Here is a 17,343-nt window from a genome sequence, read left to right as displayed (position 1 = left end):
ACTGGTACCTTGTTTCCCATGTAACAATAAGAAATATACTCAAAACCTGCATTAATCTTTTTAGTCACATAGCACTACTATTATTCTGAACACTACTGTATAAGGTCCAACAGTTGACAGAGCATGTCAGAGCACAAATCAAGCATGAAAAGATTTCTAAAGAATCTTTTTTACTTCAAATTGAATGAATTAAAAAAAATGTAAAAATTACAAATTTAAGAAACATTTTTTAAGCTGAAATGTACAGTAATCAAATTAATCCTGAGGTAAAAAAAAAAAATTGTAAGGATTTTCTTTAGAAAAGCGTTCTGACATTCCTCTGCCACACATTTCTGCACTCTGTCTTCCGTGTTTTGGCCTGGATGCCTCGTTTCTGTTGGATGCACGAAGATACATCACAGTGCGCAGCGGAGGAAGTTGAATTTGGTTGAACTTTGACTGTGGTGATTCTGATGTCAAGCAGCGGTGTGCGCTCACAGCGGAGCATCACACCAGCATCATTTGTGCAAACTTCTCATTGAAAGTAATGGATTTAAAGCAATGCACCACGTTTGTGCGCTCCATGTGAAAGACCCTTAAAACGATCATTAATTAAACATAGTCACAGATCTTTGTGAAAACTGTCTAAGGTTTGATTCATGTTGTTTTTCACCCATATTTTAACATTCAAGGAACAGATATAACAGCAGGGGATGTATCGATATACCCGGTTGTTACTCACATCTTTAAATACTAACAAACTTGCAAATGCACTGTATTTTTTTTCAAGGTAAAACTCAAATTATGGAAATATCTGCTGTGTGTGTGTTTTTTTACATCCAAATTAACCCTCTTGGGTAAGACGGGTATGACTGTGGAGTTTCCATGCATCAACACAGTAAATGTGAAACGGCTCCTCATTCAGTGTCCAGGCGCTTTAGTTTCTATACACCTACTACCGTTAATTTTAAACTTCCAATTAGCTGTTAGCAGCATTACGTAAAATAAATCAATCTATTTCAAAACACTTGCTGAAACAGTTGGGCCTGGCCTAAAAAATAAAACAAACAAACATAAAAAACTATGTTTTTGGTATGAATTGAGGAAGATGACATTTTTCATCATGTACATTATGGTGTATCCAGCCTGTAATTTTGAATTCACAACATTAGGTCCAAATAGTATTGAAACAAATCCAAATACCACAGGCCTGATTAGCACAATAACTTCTTCTTTTAGTCAACTTTTAGGAAATGGAAGTAGAGAGCGTGCTTACCCGAGATGTGGTTTGGTCTTGATGGATGGTCTATGATTTGTCGGAAATGCCAGTCTTCCCACAATCCTCTGGCTTTTATAGCTGCCTTATCATCTAGATTCAAGTTTACATCACCCAGAATACGTCCTGTGAAAGATGTGTAGAATGGTCAATGGAAATCTGAATCAGAAGCTCAAAGTGCTTTACATTGATGCCTTGCATTCACATATTCACACATTCTCATACAATGTCAGGGTGTTAATATGCAACGCTGCACACCGGGAGCAACTGGGGGATTAAGGACCTTCCCCAAGGGTCGAAAGTGATTTTCCGGTCTGGCAGGGATTTGAACCAAGGATCCTGTGGTCTCAGGCTCACTGCTTAACCACTAGACCATCACCTCCCCACAAGAAAACAATTTAGCAAAAAAAAAAAACAAAAAACACTGTACTTTGGCTGGTAGTCAACAAATTATATTTGCAATTTGGCATCATTTAGGAATGTAAACATCTGTCCAGATGTTGTACAGTGAGATGTAAAGTAACAGGTTACGAACTGTGGAATGTGATGAGGAGTAATTGTCAGCGTACCCGTAACCGAGCTGGATGCAGGGCGGGCGTGCAGGGCGATATCTGGTGGAGAAGGACTGTGGGAGTGGAGACCTGACATCTGCTGGGCTTTGGTCATCCCGTGGTGCCTGCCTTCTGTCTGGGTGGGAGGAGCCAGTAAAGCCTGATGGGAAGGAGCTGTGGAAGGGGGCAGGTGTGGTGGTCTGTTCTTCTCTGCCATCAGCTGCTCCTTGATTTTATTGATCAAGACTAGGTTATCCAGCTGACAGCCAAGAAACAACATTTGTGACAAGAGAACGTCCATCAGTTCAGACAGTGTCATTTTACATACGCTGGCTCCCTCTAATGGTTGGTACATGACACTGTACCCTCCTTAAATGTTTGAGGTTTGACCAGCTAGAGAATGACGAGCAGCAAGCAGCGCACGAAAACAATGATATGACCGTGACACCGTGTGTAACTCACCTGGCTTGGCATTGAGTGAGGTGGAGCCCAGAAGTAAGGACTGTTGAAACGAGGTTCAGCCATCCTGAAATGTCAACACAAAGGTCATCTCCATAAATGCACCACAATTTTCCCACAATGCACTGCAATTTTTGGAGCAAAAATCGGCACACAACAGTTTCCAGTAAAAGACGAGAGCACTCGAGATGTGGAGATATTTCGAATGGGAAGCCACTGGATAAACTGGATGACTCAGCTTCTCCATAATATGAAGTGAAAATATTTATCAGCAGGGCTACAAGTACTGATTATATTCAGAATTAAATACGTTTTTTATGATTAATCACGTCTGTGTGGTTAACTGTGAAAAAGATCTGTGACGCTTAATTAGATTCATTATATGCGAGATGCTCCATGTGGAAAAAAGATAAATGAAATCAAGTTGGTTTATCAAAAGAAAGATGTACTAAACTTTCTCAACAAATCTAAAACATGTTTTTTCTCCTCTTTCTGTGCTAAAGTCCAGTATGTTTTAGAGTCCAAACATATTTAGAGATTATTTACTGTGAAAACATAAGTATTATGAACATATTAATTATATAGATGTATAGAATTCTGCCATAAAAGGGGTTTGAAAAGATTTTTGATCCATTTTCACTCCATTTCCCACTGGTGCTCAGAACACAGCAAAAAATAAATTAATTAATCAATCAATAAATAATAATGTCAGTTTCACTTTTATGAGTTCCATGAATAAAATGATTGAATTAAGTTAATCGATGTGTCTACCTTACTGTGTGTACATAGACAGCTATATAGACTTAAAATGTGTTGTACAAACTGTGCCAGTCTTAGGCACCACAGTGATTTTCTCCAATAGATATCATCAAAAGTGAGAGAATTTTGTCCATTTTAAAACAAGTCCGATCATGGATCGGGCAGAAAACCAGGGATTACCAAAAATACTGATCAGCCTGGAACCCACAATTTTTCATATATTGTTATGTTGTTTTTTGTTGGTTTTTTGTTTTGTTTAAACAGAAGATTCATATCCTGATAGTCAAGAACTGATTCAGTTTTCAAGGTCATAGATCAAAGGTCAAAGTCAGGAAAAATCCTTATCCTTTAACATTAAACACATTTTCAAAAATCCATAACTGTCAAAAAATATCCACTTTCTTTCATAATTGACAGCATCATGTAGGATGGTATCCTTTATCGACTGACAATGTTTGATCCAGATCTGATCCAGATTACAGATTTTGTGGCCATTTAAATTTAACATTGAAAACGCCATTTAATGTATATTTTACATTATATCTTAAACAAACGTGCCCCAATCACTCTTATATTTGAAAGTGAGGTGCAGACTAGCACTCACTATCGCTTGACAAAAGTTTGATCCCGATCTTATCCGGACTGTGGATTTTGTGGACTTTTGAATTTAATACTGAAAAGCCCATTTGGTGTACATTTTGCATTATATTTCAAACAAAAGTGCCTCAATCACACTCATTTTCCTGTTATGGATTTACCTACACCACCAAAATTGGATGGAGGTTCCGACTTTATGCCTGTTTGTCTATCTTCCAGTTATCAAGGGCAGCACAGTGGATTATGATCATGATCTCAAAGCAGCTTTCACTTGCTAAAGCATATGCTCGGGTTTTGTTTGTAGACTTCAGTGCAGCTTTTAATTCTATGAAATTACATATTCTTCTGAAAAGGCTGGCTGATTTAAATGTTGAAAAGGGCCTGATGCTCTGGATCAGAGACTTTCTGTCTTGTCGCCCTCAAAGAGTTTGTGCTAACAACATTCTGTCAGGAGAGCTCATCATAAGCACTGGCTGCCCACAGGGTAGCGTTCTTTCACCTCTGCTCTTCTCTCTTTTTACAAACAAATTTGCAGTTAATGACACAAACTTTAAACTGATTAAATACGCGGATGACATGGCCCTAGTCGGCCTGCTACAGAAGTGTGACTCCTCTGGCGAAGCCTCCTATCTCGCTCACACTAAGGCTCTTGAAGCTTGGTGTCTCGACAGCCATCTGGAAATCAATGTGTCTAAGACAAAGGAGCTTGTTTTTCACACAAAGCAAGAACTGACCGTGCAGCCAGTTTCACTCGATGGCCAGTTTGTTGAAACGGTTGAAACTTTTAAATATCTTGGTACAGTTCTTGATAGTCACTTGAGCTTCTTTGAAAACACTGATTTTATCTTTAAGAAATGTTCACAGCGACTCAGTCTTCTCAGAAGATTGAGTTGTCTTGGTGTTAATCCACAGATTTTCGAGCTTGTGTATTCTGCACATATTGAGAGTATTTTAACATTTCATCTGTGTTTGGTTTGGTCACTTGAGTTGTAAATGTAAGGACAAATTAAATAGAATTGTAAAAATGGCAGGGAAAATTGTGGGAAAACCCCAGAAGACTCTGGCCCACATTTACACTGACAGGATGAGGAGGAAAGCTGAGAGAGTCCTGGCAGACAGCTCTCATCCTCTGTCCTGTCAGTTTGAGCTCTTGAAGTCTGGGAGGCGCTACAGAGCTCCTCTAGCCAAAGGTTCTTTCAAAAAATCTTTTATACCAAATGCCGTCACCATAATGAACTCAAAAAAGTGACCACTCCACAAATTAAACATGAACTGCTTTACTTCTGTTTTATTTGATTTTATTAGATCTTACTGTACGTTTTATTTATCTTACTAGGTCTTATTCTATTTCTTCTTTTACTTCCATGTATTTTATGTATCTTATTTTTGTTTTATTTGTGTGTTTGTATGAATGTTTTATGACTGTTTTTTTTTTTTGTCTTTTTTGTGCTGGTGAGCCAAAGACAATTTTCCACATCGGTGGACAATAAAGAATTATTCTATTCTATTCTATTAGTGGTTAGCACTGTTGCCTCACAGCAAGAAGGTCATGGGATCGATTCCCACCTGTGGCCTTTCAGTGTGGAGTTTGCATGTTCGCCCCATGTTTGCCAGGGTTCCCTCCGGGTACTCCAGCTTCCTCCCACATCTAAAGACACGCAGGTTAGGTGGATTGGAAACTTTCTAACTGTCCAGGTATCCCTTCTAAAAGAGATCTTGATCTCAATTGGACTTACCTGTTTAAATAAATAAAGGTTAAATCAGTCAGAAACCAAGTGCCAAACAGCAAAGACAATTTGTGTATAGCAGACATAAGCAATGTTCTGTGAAAATTATCTGAAAAAGAATTCAGAAACCTAAGTCGGGGGGAACCTGATACACCACACACACACACACACACACAAAAAAACCACTGATTCAAGTGCATGAACTAAATACATCCTCCTGACATTTGATCGCATCTAATTTAGCTTATAAAAAGCCACTTCTAACAGGACTTTGACCTTGAAAATTTTTTCTAAGGTTAAATTATGTAGAATTGGAAACTTGTGTTGGCGGAGGATAGCGCTCTATGAGCATGGCGCTCTAGTTCTTGCTAAGTTGTGAATGTCTAACTTTATTGATTTTAATGAGATGAGCAAAGTGAAAACTGGAGCAAAAAACTGGAATTTCACAAACATTTGTCAATGACATAAACATGAATAAGAATTTACCTCTTCCCAGTACTCTTTAGACATTGAGTATTTCTTTTTGCTGAACATATGCTGTTAAATTCATTTGTTACTCTATTTTTAGAAAATTTTCACAGTCTAATCTAAAAAGCAGTATATTATAGAAAGTTACACAAATGTCACAGAACTAAAAGCTGATGACTGGACTGGTTTACAGCCCAACTAATACAAACAGGGTATATTTAGTGCAGCAGCTAAGAGAATGTTTAGAGCAAAATCCTGCAAATGGTGATACAAGCATCAAATGTGGCACAAATACTCCTTAGACATTACTGTTTTGAAAAAACTAACTCGCCCCTTAAATTTTCAGTAGGGGGCCAGGTAGGGGTCAATTGAAGAATTACACAGGGATCAAAATTAAAAGTGCTCCAATCAAATTGAAAACTACACTCCATTATTTGTCTGATCATAACAATTCCAAAAAGGTATAGTTTGGACAATCTATGACTGAATGTTCAGGAGTTATGGGGTAAAAACAGCAAGAATGGTAACAAAGGTCAGTTTCAATTTGTACAGGGGTTAAAAGGCAAAGTTGCTCCAATTTTGGTTAAAAAAATTATGCAAATTATTAGTTAACAGGGTTTTAAAAAGAAATAGTCTGTATAGTATGTATCATGCTTAGTTATCATACTGCAGGGTAACATATGTCACATGTCATAGAGTCCAATGGACATGGCCTCATTTGACCTTTACGTTGGAGATCAAGCATTCAACACAGTCAAAACTATTCCATTTATTAATCCTATCATCCCATCCAACAATTTGCATCACTTTTTACCAATATTGAAGGACTTTAACTTTTACCCCTGTACAAACTGAAACTGACCTTTTTCACCATTTTTGCTGTTTTTACATCATAACTCCTGGACATTCAGTCATAGATAGTCCAAACTATACCTTTATGGAATCGTTATGATCAGACAAATAACGTAATGTAGTTTTCAATTTGATTGGAGCATTTGTAATTTTGACCCCTGTGTAATTCTTCAATTGACCCCTACCTGGCCGCCTATTGAAAATTCAAGTGGCCAGTCGGTTTTTTTTTTTTTTTTTTCCCAAAAGGGTAATATCTAAGGAGTATTTGTGCCGAATTTGGTGCTTGTATCATTTGCAGGATTGTTTCAGTTATCCGCTGCACTAAATCATCAAGGAACACTGAAATAACCAATTTAATGTTGTTGCAATATTGCAGGATACTCACAGAATAATTCACCTTTAAAGACAAACAGTTGTGACACAAGATATTTATTTTTGATCAGTCTTTCATGCTTAGCACTCTATTATGAATTCACTATGTAACACAATTTTTGTTCCTGGCTTCTAAGTGTTATATTTCAACTGCTTATCTCTAAAGTCTATGGAAAAATGACTACATTCAGCACAAACTTTGATTAAATTTTTTTTAACGTTCTAGAAAGTTCTAAAAGTTTCTTGAAATTTCTAGATAATTCTGGAAACTTCTATAGAAGACTACTCAGTAGTAGTGAAGGCGAATCGAGAATACGTATTCTTGAAAACAGACAAATTTCAAAATATCATTGTCCTGATCACAGAAGCAAACTTTCTGTGGAATAACAGCTATTTTCTATTTATTTAAGGCATAACAGGTTAGGAAAACACACTGTGTACCCAGGAACAAAACAAAAATAAAAATTTGTTACATAGTGTTATTTTACATTTTTGCAGAAAAATTCCCCCTGTCAAGGTTTTTTTTTTTTTTTTTTTTTTGCACAGTGCTGTCTATCTGGTATAGGCGATCTCTAACCACCAAGGAGCAGCTGACTGCTTGATGTGATCATCTGAGATGAATTGCTCCGGTCTTGTGATTAGATCTTCACCTCTGGCAATTGCAAGAGGATTATTTCTGTCCGTACACACAGAACAGCTCTGTGCACCCTTGTTTCCACCAATGGGCACAGTTTAGCGTCGTTACAGACGTTTAAGTCACTGAAGTTTTCAAAAGATATTTATGTGGGGATGAGGCAGAATGGACATGAGGAGTCTCTCATTCAGCCTCACGGTGCCTTTTTCTTGGAATTTCCAGCCACAGGCCTGCATAGGGACGGACACGCTGCTCTAACATGATTACAAGAGGTCATTCGGGAACACTTGAAAACTCTTGTCAAAGAAAACAGAAATGCTAGAAGTGATGCAGCTCAGACCCTGATCTGTCACGTAAGGGGACCCAGATGGTCGTCTGATGGGAATCAGGAGAAACAGGAGCTGAATGATGCAGGCAGTCTCAGGAGCAGAGAGGTCAGTACATACTGCTCATTCTCATCACCAGACAATACATAGTTATAATGATCATGATGAAAAGCTGCACTTTTAAAAAAATGATGATTGATTGATAAGTCAATAGAGAAAACTTGTTCCATCTCGTCAGACTTGAAGACGTTTTTCCATTTTGTATCAAAGCAAATAAATTAAAAATGTAATTTTTTTTGGGGGGGGGGGGGGGGGGGGGGGCAGAATTCAAATCTGGCATCTGGGAGGCAGGAATAGAATTTATTATTTATTTATTTATTGCTAATATTTACTCAGACAGTGTGGTACTGTTTGGTAAATCTGTGTCAAGTAAGCACTTCTCAAAAACTGAGTGACTATGCTATAAGGAAATTCGTGAGGGAAGCCATCAAGACACTTACACAACTCTGAAGGAGTTTTAGGCTTCTCTGGCTGTGGTTGGAGAAACTGTGCATCATGCAGCTTTTGTCTGTTCCATCACAACTTCATGATGAAGTGGCATAGAGCAAGATTTTCTTAAAGACAGGATGAAAAGTGTAAAGCTGCAGTTTGCCAGAAGGCACACAGGAAACCCGAGCTGATGTGATTTGCTGTGTTTTCATATTTTCCAATCCTTCTCTACTCCAGTCCTACATGAAGGTGTGAATAGGGACACACTGTTCTCATTTTATACATCCACAGATGCTTGTAATTCTTTCATAGCTATCATGGGTGTCTTGGTGGTTTCCCTCACTAGTCTCCTTTCAACACTCAGCTTTTAAGAACTTACTTATCTGACACACGTTTACCATACAGAACCATATTGTTTGTATTTTTTAAATGATTGACACAAATGAAGACATTCAGTAACTTGGAGATGTTCATGTATCCATCCCCTGACATGTCTCAAGATAACAAGCTGTAAAAGTCATGATTTAATCCTTGTATTTCGAATAAATTGCTCCATCCCTAACTGTTTTTGGAATGTGTTTCAGGCCTTAAATGCAGGAATGGATGCATATTATCAAATTAAATAAAGCTGGCAACACAGAACAAACGTCTTGGTGTCATATTATCTGCAACGAAATAGAAGTCAAAGGAAATATAAGGATCACTGTGCTTTTTTTTTTTAATTTGCATTTTCCATATTGAGTATGAATGTGTTTGTCTAGATGTGGTCCTGTGACAGACTGGCATCCTGTCCAGGGTGTACCCTGCCTCACACTCTATGACTGCTGGAATAGGCTCCGTCCCGACGCGCGAATGCCGCCGCACGTCTTTCATTACAAAATCTCCTGTGATAGTGGAATCTGACGAAAAATGGCTGATGTCCACCTTTTCTGCCATTTCTCTGGTAGTCACACGACGTTCCGGATCAACACAGCCTTCACTTTGGAAGTGATCTGGTCATTTCAGCCTGTCGATGGCCGCTCGGAGCGCGGCGCGCCCTCAGCCGCTGTGGGCCGTCGTTAATCCGGTTGTAATGCTCCTTAATCTGTGTGATGCCCATAGGATTTTCACCAAAAGTCATCTGAATTTTCCGAATGGTTTCCACCTGGCTGTCTCACACAGTTTCTTGAAAAATTTGATGCAGCGCTGCTCCAGCCATTCAGACATTTTCCTCACAATGAAAATCCGATGAGAAGGGTGGACCAGTGCTCACTCAAAGCTTGCCCACAGGCGAATGACGCAACCGACAGGCATGGAAAAACTCACGCATGCGCACGAAGGTTCAAGCTTGGCTGATGCAAGCGCACATGATTCAAATCCATATAGTTTTTGCAAAAAATAAAAAGGTCCGATACTTTTCTAACAGACCTGGTATGTTGAATTTTGCCTGAAAATTGTGGCAGATTAATTTACTTACTTACTAAATTATTTATTGACTTAATTTTGGATATTTTCAAAGAACCATATAATATACAGACCAATGACATTTTAATTGTAGTTAACATCTGTCTATCCATCTATTTTCTGAACCTGCTTATTCCAGTTAAGGGTCATTGGAAAAGTGGACACATATAGACAAACAAACAAATTCACAGCTGTGATCAATTTAGTCATCAATTCACCTAACCGACATGTCTTCGGAAGTGGAAAGAAGCTTTAGCACATGGGGAGAACATAGAAACTCTACACAGGAAAGACCAGGTCGCGAACTTGGGACCTTCTCACAGTGAGGTTACAGTGCTAACTGCTAAACCCTTAAAAAAAGTCATACAAACTTGATATTAATTAAACTATTAATTTCAATTTATTAAACTTATAGCGCGCCAAATCACGACAGCGTCGTCTCAAGGCCCTTCACATAAAACAACTCAACAATAAAAACCAAAACAAATTAAATAAAAAGAAATCAAAGAGCATGATCAACAGGTTAAAAGCATGATAAAAAAGTTAAAAAGATAAAAAAAAATAAATAAATAAAAGAATAAAAGCATAGTAAACAATATTAATCATATAAAACAGAAAACAAATGCGTCTTCGGACGCAAATTAAAAGTCTCTACAGAGTCTGACTGCCTCACTAATACAGGGACATTATTCCACAGGACCAAGTTAATGGTTATTAATCCTGAAACTTGTCCAGTTAAAGCTGAAATGTCCAAAAGCTTCAATTTAGGACCAAAATGAGATATTTGACTTAACGTAGCCTCCCGATTATTATTTTTTTATTCAAAACTTTTTTCCTACTGGCTAATAATAATAATAATAATAATAACAATGATGATAATAACAACAACAAGAAGAAGAAATAAAGTGTCCACAATTTCTTGTCAAAATGTAACACATACTGAACCCAGTAAAATGGTCATATCTCATGAACTATTTGGAGTACAACACTGACATTTTGGATTTGTCCATTTATATTACTGTAGAACATTTGCTGAAAAGAAACTCTAAATTTTAGGTGATCTGATATGGAACAACCCAGTTGACTGAATGATGCACAACACATCAAGTAATAAATAACAGACTGAACAATGATGCTGGCAGACAATGAATGTACGTAGGCTGACACCTAGTGGCAGAAGATTGAGAGACATTTTTTTCTGGTCTTCTTGGCTAATGATCAGCTTTTATTATCCAATCTCTGTTCATTATATTTAGTGGGTGACCTTTCACTATTTGACCTGTGTATTTGTTAGCTGATTGTTGGATTTGTTTTTTTTTTTGTTTTTTTTTGCTCTCCATATTCATCATTTCATTATTTCTTGTCCCCCACAACCTGATCCCAGATAAGTGGCTGAACATGTATGTATTCATTGTGTAATGTTCATCATTATTGTTCATCATGTGAAACAAATATAATTATGTGTTACATTCACTGTTTACCAAACATATTCCATATGTACCTGTAACATGAAGTGCAGCATGGCACTGTTGTTGGCAACCACAAATTGATTACTGTTTCTCTCCAGATTTATTGGATCCAGTTATGCATTATCCTTGGAGAAACTACTCTTTAGAGAACCTTTTCAGCTTTCCACAGCAGAGTTTGCATGCTGCTCAAGTCATGATCTAATGTTCTTTCCACTGTTTCTTTTTAAACCATATGAAGTTGTTTTTGGGGCATTTTGCATATTTTGGCACACTTCACCATTCCTAAGTCTGTTTGGCTTAGCAGAGGCATAACACAGTCCAATTCTCCAAGCCAAGAAAAACAAACATAATTCATGCAAGGGTTGAACATACAGTTAAACCCCCATTTAAAAAAACATGCCTGCAATGATACCGGGCTGGGGGGGTCAGTTTCACTTCCTGGAGATTTCTTTCTCAGAGGAGCAGACCAAAAGTTCTGACTGCTGCACATCGTTGTTGCACATTTCCAAATGACATCCTGAGAAGATACGTTACAGTCAGACACATAAATATTTGGGCAGTAAGAATTTTTGTAACTGTGCCTCACAAAGGAGAGTTAAGATGTGCTAGTAGTGTAGACTTTCAGCTTTAACTCGAGGATTTTAATCAAAAATATTTAATAAAAATATTGCATTAACTACTTGGGAAAAATCTATACATATATTTATCCACCAACTGACTGCTCAGGGCTGAGTCATGTCTGGCTGACAGCAGGATATCTTCCTTGTGTTGTTGGTGAGGTTAGCTGGGCGAACCATGATCTGTCAGTCATCGTCACGGAAATTCAGTTACTTTGGTTCTTCGAATCCAACTGTGTAGTTGATTAGACCGTCCGGAGGCAATTATCTGAGATGATTAGGCACATCTATCCTCACTGACTGGGGTACAATATATTGATCCTGGAACCATGATCAGTAACTCTGAGATGAGGAAGAATGAGCACTACCGACCTCTACACACAGAGGGCAGTAATGTTCACTCCAGGTGATAAAGGAGGAAATAAGTCCTACATAGGTCCTGAGGCCCTTTGGTGCTGGTGCTCATCTCTGGATTCCATAACATCAAGTAAATGAGTCTACGATCCCCCCTGGAGGGGACGCCAGTCTGACAGGTGTTACTTCTGGGTGGACTGAGACGATGCAAATTCAGTGTACTGATAGAGGACTATGAGGAATTAAGGAGACAATTTGCAGTAAAAGAGAGCTGCAAAAAACAGAAAGCCCTCGTGGCAAAAAGCAGCCAACAAAATTACACAATACAGAATAAATAAACAAAACATATGTGCATCATTTTTAGTTCTTCACCGTGTCAAACACTGTGTGTCCACTGCATGAATGATCACATCATTTATAGTTTTATCATTAATGCTAAAAATATGTACCAGCACACCAAGAACCCATGAAATCCATCCATCTACGAGGGCTGTCAATAAAGTAACGGTCCTTTTTATTTTTTCAAAAACTATATAGATTTCATTCATATGTTTTTACGTCAGACATGCTTGAACCCTCATGCGCATGCGTGAGTTTTTCCACGCCTGTCGGTGACGTCATTCGCCTGTGAGCCCTCCTTGTGGGAGGAGTCGTCCAGCCCCTCGTCGGAATTCCTTTGTCTGAGAAGTTGCTGAGAGACTGGCGCGTTGTTTGATCAACATTTTTTCTAAACCTGTGAGACACATCGAAGTGGACACGGTTCGAAAAATTAAGCTGGTTTTCAGTGAAAATTTTAACGGCTGATGAGAGATTTTGAGGTGAGATTGTCGCTTTAAGGACTTTTCACGGTGCGAGATGTCGCGCAGCGCTCTCAGGCGGCGTCATCAGCCTGTTCAAGCTGAAAACCTCCACATTTCAGGCTCTATTGATCCAGGACGTCGTGAGAGAACAGAGAAGTTTCAGAAGAAGTCAGTTTCAGCATTTTATCCGGATATTCCACTGTTAAAGGAGATTTTTTTAATGAAAGACGTGCGGACGGGTCCGCGCGTCGGGACGCAGCCGCCGCGACGCTCCGCCACAGGAAAAACACCTCTGTTGAAAGCCTTAAGGACAAGTTGGAACATGTCCTGCCTGTTAAACAATTTCTCATATACTCACTCCACTGAAAGCCATCAAAAGCCGCCTGGATTTTACAAATGGTTATCAACAGGGAGGTGTTTTTCCTGTGCTGCCGCACCGCGTCGGCTGCGTCCCGACGCGCGGATCCGTCCGCACGTCTTTCATTAAAAAAATCTCCTTTAACAGTGGAATATCCGGATAAAATGCTGAAACCGACTTCTTCTGAAACTTCTCTGTTCTCTCACGACGTCCTGGATCAATAGAGCCTGAAATGTGGAGGTTTTCAGCTTGAACAGGCTGATGACGCCGCCTGAGAGCGCTGCGCGACGTCTCGCACCGTGAAAAGTCCTTAAAGCGACAGAATCACCTCAAAATCTCTCATCAGCCGTTAAAATTTTCACTGAAAACCAGCTTAATTTTTCGAACCGTGTCCACTTCGATGTGTCTCACAGGTTTAGAAAAAATTTTGATCAAACAAAGCGCCAGTCTCTCAGCAACTTCTCAGACAAAGGAATTCCGACGAGGGGCTGGACGACTCCTCCCACAAGGAGTGCTCACAGGCGAATGACGTCACCGACAGGCGTGGAAAAACTCACGCATGCGCACGAGGGTTCAAGCATGTCTGACGTAAAAACATATGAATGAAATCCATATAGTTTTTGAAAAAAATAAAAAGGACCGTTACTTTATTGACAGCCCTCGTATTTTCTATACTTGCTTACTCCAACTAAGGGTCATTAAGGGTCATGGGGGAGCTGAAGCCTATCCCAGCAGTCATAGTACATGAGGTGGGGTACACCCTGGACAGGACGCAAGTCTGCCACAGGGTCGGACCCATGAAATGTTAAGTAAAATACACAAATATTAAAATAATTTATGATAATAATACAATTTAACTGCACTGCAAGCTTTGTTTAGAAATTATAATTTTGAATAATTTAACGAAATTCTTCTCATCCAATTGAAGCAGGTCCCCTTTAACAGTAATGTGTCAGGTTATATGAAAGGATTGTGACAACAGTCTCTCCACTCAGGATTTTCTTCTTAATATTAATGCATTGATTACAACAGGTGTTTCTCACAAGATCGACACAGCCGGTGGGCCTGCAGAGTTCCTGGAACGCGTCCTTAACATCTGGCATCTAATCTTTACATTACACAAATAAACCTGCTCCAGAGCTGATTTATTGTCCCACATATGTTGCTGTGACAACCATCTACCATCTGTTTCAAACAACCAATTTTAAAAAACAAAAAACAGGATCATATCAGAATGCTAACAACGTACTCTGGCTAATGTGATAATCAGCATCTTAAACAGAGGGGCCAACTCTTATAAACTATAACGCAATGCTAAAATACCCTCAGCCATATGAGCATTGTGTTCTTTATACAACCCCAATTCCAATGAAGTTGGGATGTTGTGTAAAATGTAAATAAAAACAGAATACAATGATGTGCAAATCCTTTTCAACCTATATTCAATTGAATACACCACAAAGACAAAATATTTAATGTGCAAACTGATAGATTTTTTGTTTTTGCACAAATATTTGCTCATTTTGAAATGGATGCCTGCAACATGTTTCAAAAAAAGCTGGGATGGGGCAACAAAAGACTGGGAAAGTTGATGAATGCTCAAAGAACACCTGTTTGGAACACTCCACAGGTGAACAGGCTAATTGGAAACAGATGAGTGTCATGACTGGGTATAAAAGGACCATCCCCAAAAGGCTCAGCTGTTCACAAGCAAAGATAGGGTGAGGATCACCACTTTGTGAACAACTGTGTGAAAAAAATAATCCAACAGTTTAAGAACAATGTTTCCCAATGTTCAACTGCAAGGAATTTAGAGATTCCATCATTTACAGTCCATAATCAGAAGATTCAGAGAATCTGGAGAACTTGCTAAGGATCTTACTGTGCAGGCTCAGGAACACTTCCGAAATCCATTGTCAGTTAACACAGTTCGTCGCTACATCTACAAGTGCAAGTTAAAACTCTACCATGCAAAGCGAAAGCCATACATCAACATCCAGAAACGCCGCCGCCTTCTCTGGGCCCGAGCTCATTTGAAATGGACAGACGCAAAGTGGAAAAGTGTGCTGTGGCCTGATGAGTCAAATTGTTTTTGGAAATCATGGACGTCATGTCCTCTGGACAAAAGAGGAAAAAGACCATCCAGATTGTTACCAGCGCAAAGTTCAAAAGCCAGCATCTGTGACGGTATGGGGGTGTGTTAGTGCCCATGACATGGGCAACTTACACATCTGTGATGGCACCATCAATGCTGAAAGATACATCCAGGTTTTGGAGCAATACATGCTGCCATCCAAGCAACGTCTTTTTCAGGGACATCCCTGCTTATTTCAGCAAGACAATGCCAAGCCACATTCTGCACGTGTTACAACAGCGTGGCTTCGTAGTAAAAGAGTGCAGGTACTAGACTGGCCTGCCTGCAGTCCAGACCTGTCGCCCATTGAAAATGTGTGGCACATTACGAAGTGCAAAATACAACGGAGACCCCAGACTGTGTTGTGGGCCGCTGAAGAGGAGGTACTGCTGGCCCACCACCACCAGATGGCGCCCTGCTTGGAGTGCGGGCTCCAAGCACAAGAGGGCGTCAGAGCCGCTGGAGGTGACAGCTGTCACCTATCAACACCAGCTGTCACCCATCACCACTACTACAAAGACCGGAGTGCAACTCCACCTCCTCGCCGAGAAATCTTCTACCATACAGGTACTTACTTCTCTGCTGAACCTTAATTTGAGTATTAGTCTGATCTCGTTTCGCAGCCGTTTTCCTGGGACGGATACCCTGTCTGCTGAGTTGGCGTTTGGTGTGGACTGCGACGGCTTCGCCTCCCACCCCACCCAGATAAGTGGTTATCTCAGGAGCTGCACGAGTGTGTGATTGGAGGTGGAGGTTCTCCCTCCTAACTGTGTACAGACTGTGGGATTACTGAGTGTGCGAACTCACACTCATCCAGAACTGTTTCTCTTTTCTGCCAGCAGTACCAGGTCTGACTGCTGAAGACAGTGGCCACCTGGGGCGCAGGGCTTGGTGGCTCCGGTGTTCTTCAGGTCCGTTGGTGGTGGGGGCTGTGTGGGATCCGGCTCTTCTCGCACCGGACGTCTCCTACCTTTTGTCGGATTGATATAACGCATATTTGTATCTGTCTGTATTACGTTGTGCACCTTCACAACATTAAATTGTTACTTTTTGGCTATTCCATTGTCCCTTCATTAACGCCCCCTGTTGTGGGTCCGTGTCACGACACTTCCCCAACACAGACTGCTGAACAACTGAAGTCGTACATCAAGCAAGAATGGGAAAGAATTCCACCTACAAAGCTTCAACAGTTAGTGTCCTCAGTTCCTAAACGTTTATTGAGTGTTGTTAGAAGGAAAGGTGATGTAACACAGCGGTAAACATACCACTGTCCCAACTTTTTTTTTTAAACGTGTTGCAGGCATCCATTTCAAAATGAGCAAATATTTGCACAAAAACAAAAAAGTCTATCAGTGTGAACATTAAATATCTTATATTTGTGGTGTATTCATTTGAATATAGGTTGAAGAGGATTTGCAAATCATTGTATTCTGTTTTTTTTTACATTTTACACAATGTCCCAACTTCATTGGAATTGGGGTTGCAATTTGCAGTTGTTTAATTAATTATTAAGATCCTGTTGTCTTAGGTACATGTTCAATAAAGCTCCTCAGTCAATCAACAACAATATTTACGTTTTAACAGCATCTGCAGGAGGCCTTGCGTGTGTGTTTACATGAGTGTTTGGTGAGAGTGAGAGTTGTGCAAGTCAAGGAATATTTGTAGATCACCCTCTGTGT

The 17,343-nt window shown here is 39.6% G+C and overlaps 1 protein-coding gene across 2 annotated transcripts in view; it reads right to left on the bottom strand.

The window, feature by feature from the left end:
- The window catches only part of znf362a (zinc finger protein 362a), a 56,307-nt gene that overhangs the window by 30,660 nt on the left and 8,304 nt on the right, over nt 1–17,343 (bottom strand). Inside the window, exons 2-4 of one of the 2 annotated variants that reach the window (XM_034166246.1) lie at nt 2,269–2,332; nt 1,825–2,065; nt 1,256–1,381 (exon numbers count right to left, since the gene is read on the bottom strand). In XM_034166246.1, coding sequence (XP_034022137.1) covers nt 1,256–1,381; nt 1,825–2,065; nt 2,269–2,331 — 430 coding nt within the window. In that variant the 5' untranslated portion in view covers nt 2,332. The remainder of the gene's footprint in view (nt 1–1,255; nt 1,382–1,824; nt 2,066–2,268; nt 2,333–17,343) is intronic. The other variant, XM_034166247.1, reaches the window with a different exon arrangement.

This window comes from Thalassophryne amazonica, chromosome 3 (genome assembly GCF_902500255.1).
Source record: "Thalassophryne amazonica chromosome 3, fThaAma1.1, whole genome shotgun sequence".
In the NCBI taxonomy this organism is placed as follows: Eukaryota; Metazoa; Chordata; class Actinopteri; order Batrachoidiformes; family Batrachoididae; genus Thalassophryne; species Thalassophryne amazonica.
This window is presented reverse-complemented; position numbering and strand designations above follow the sequence as displayed.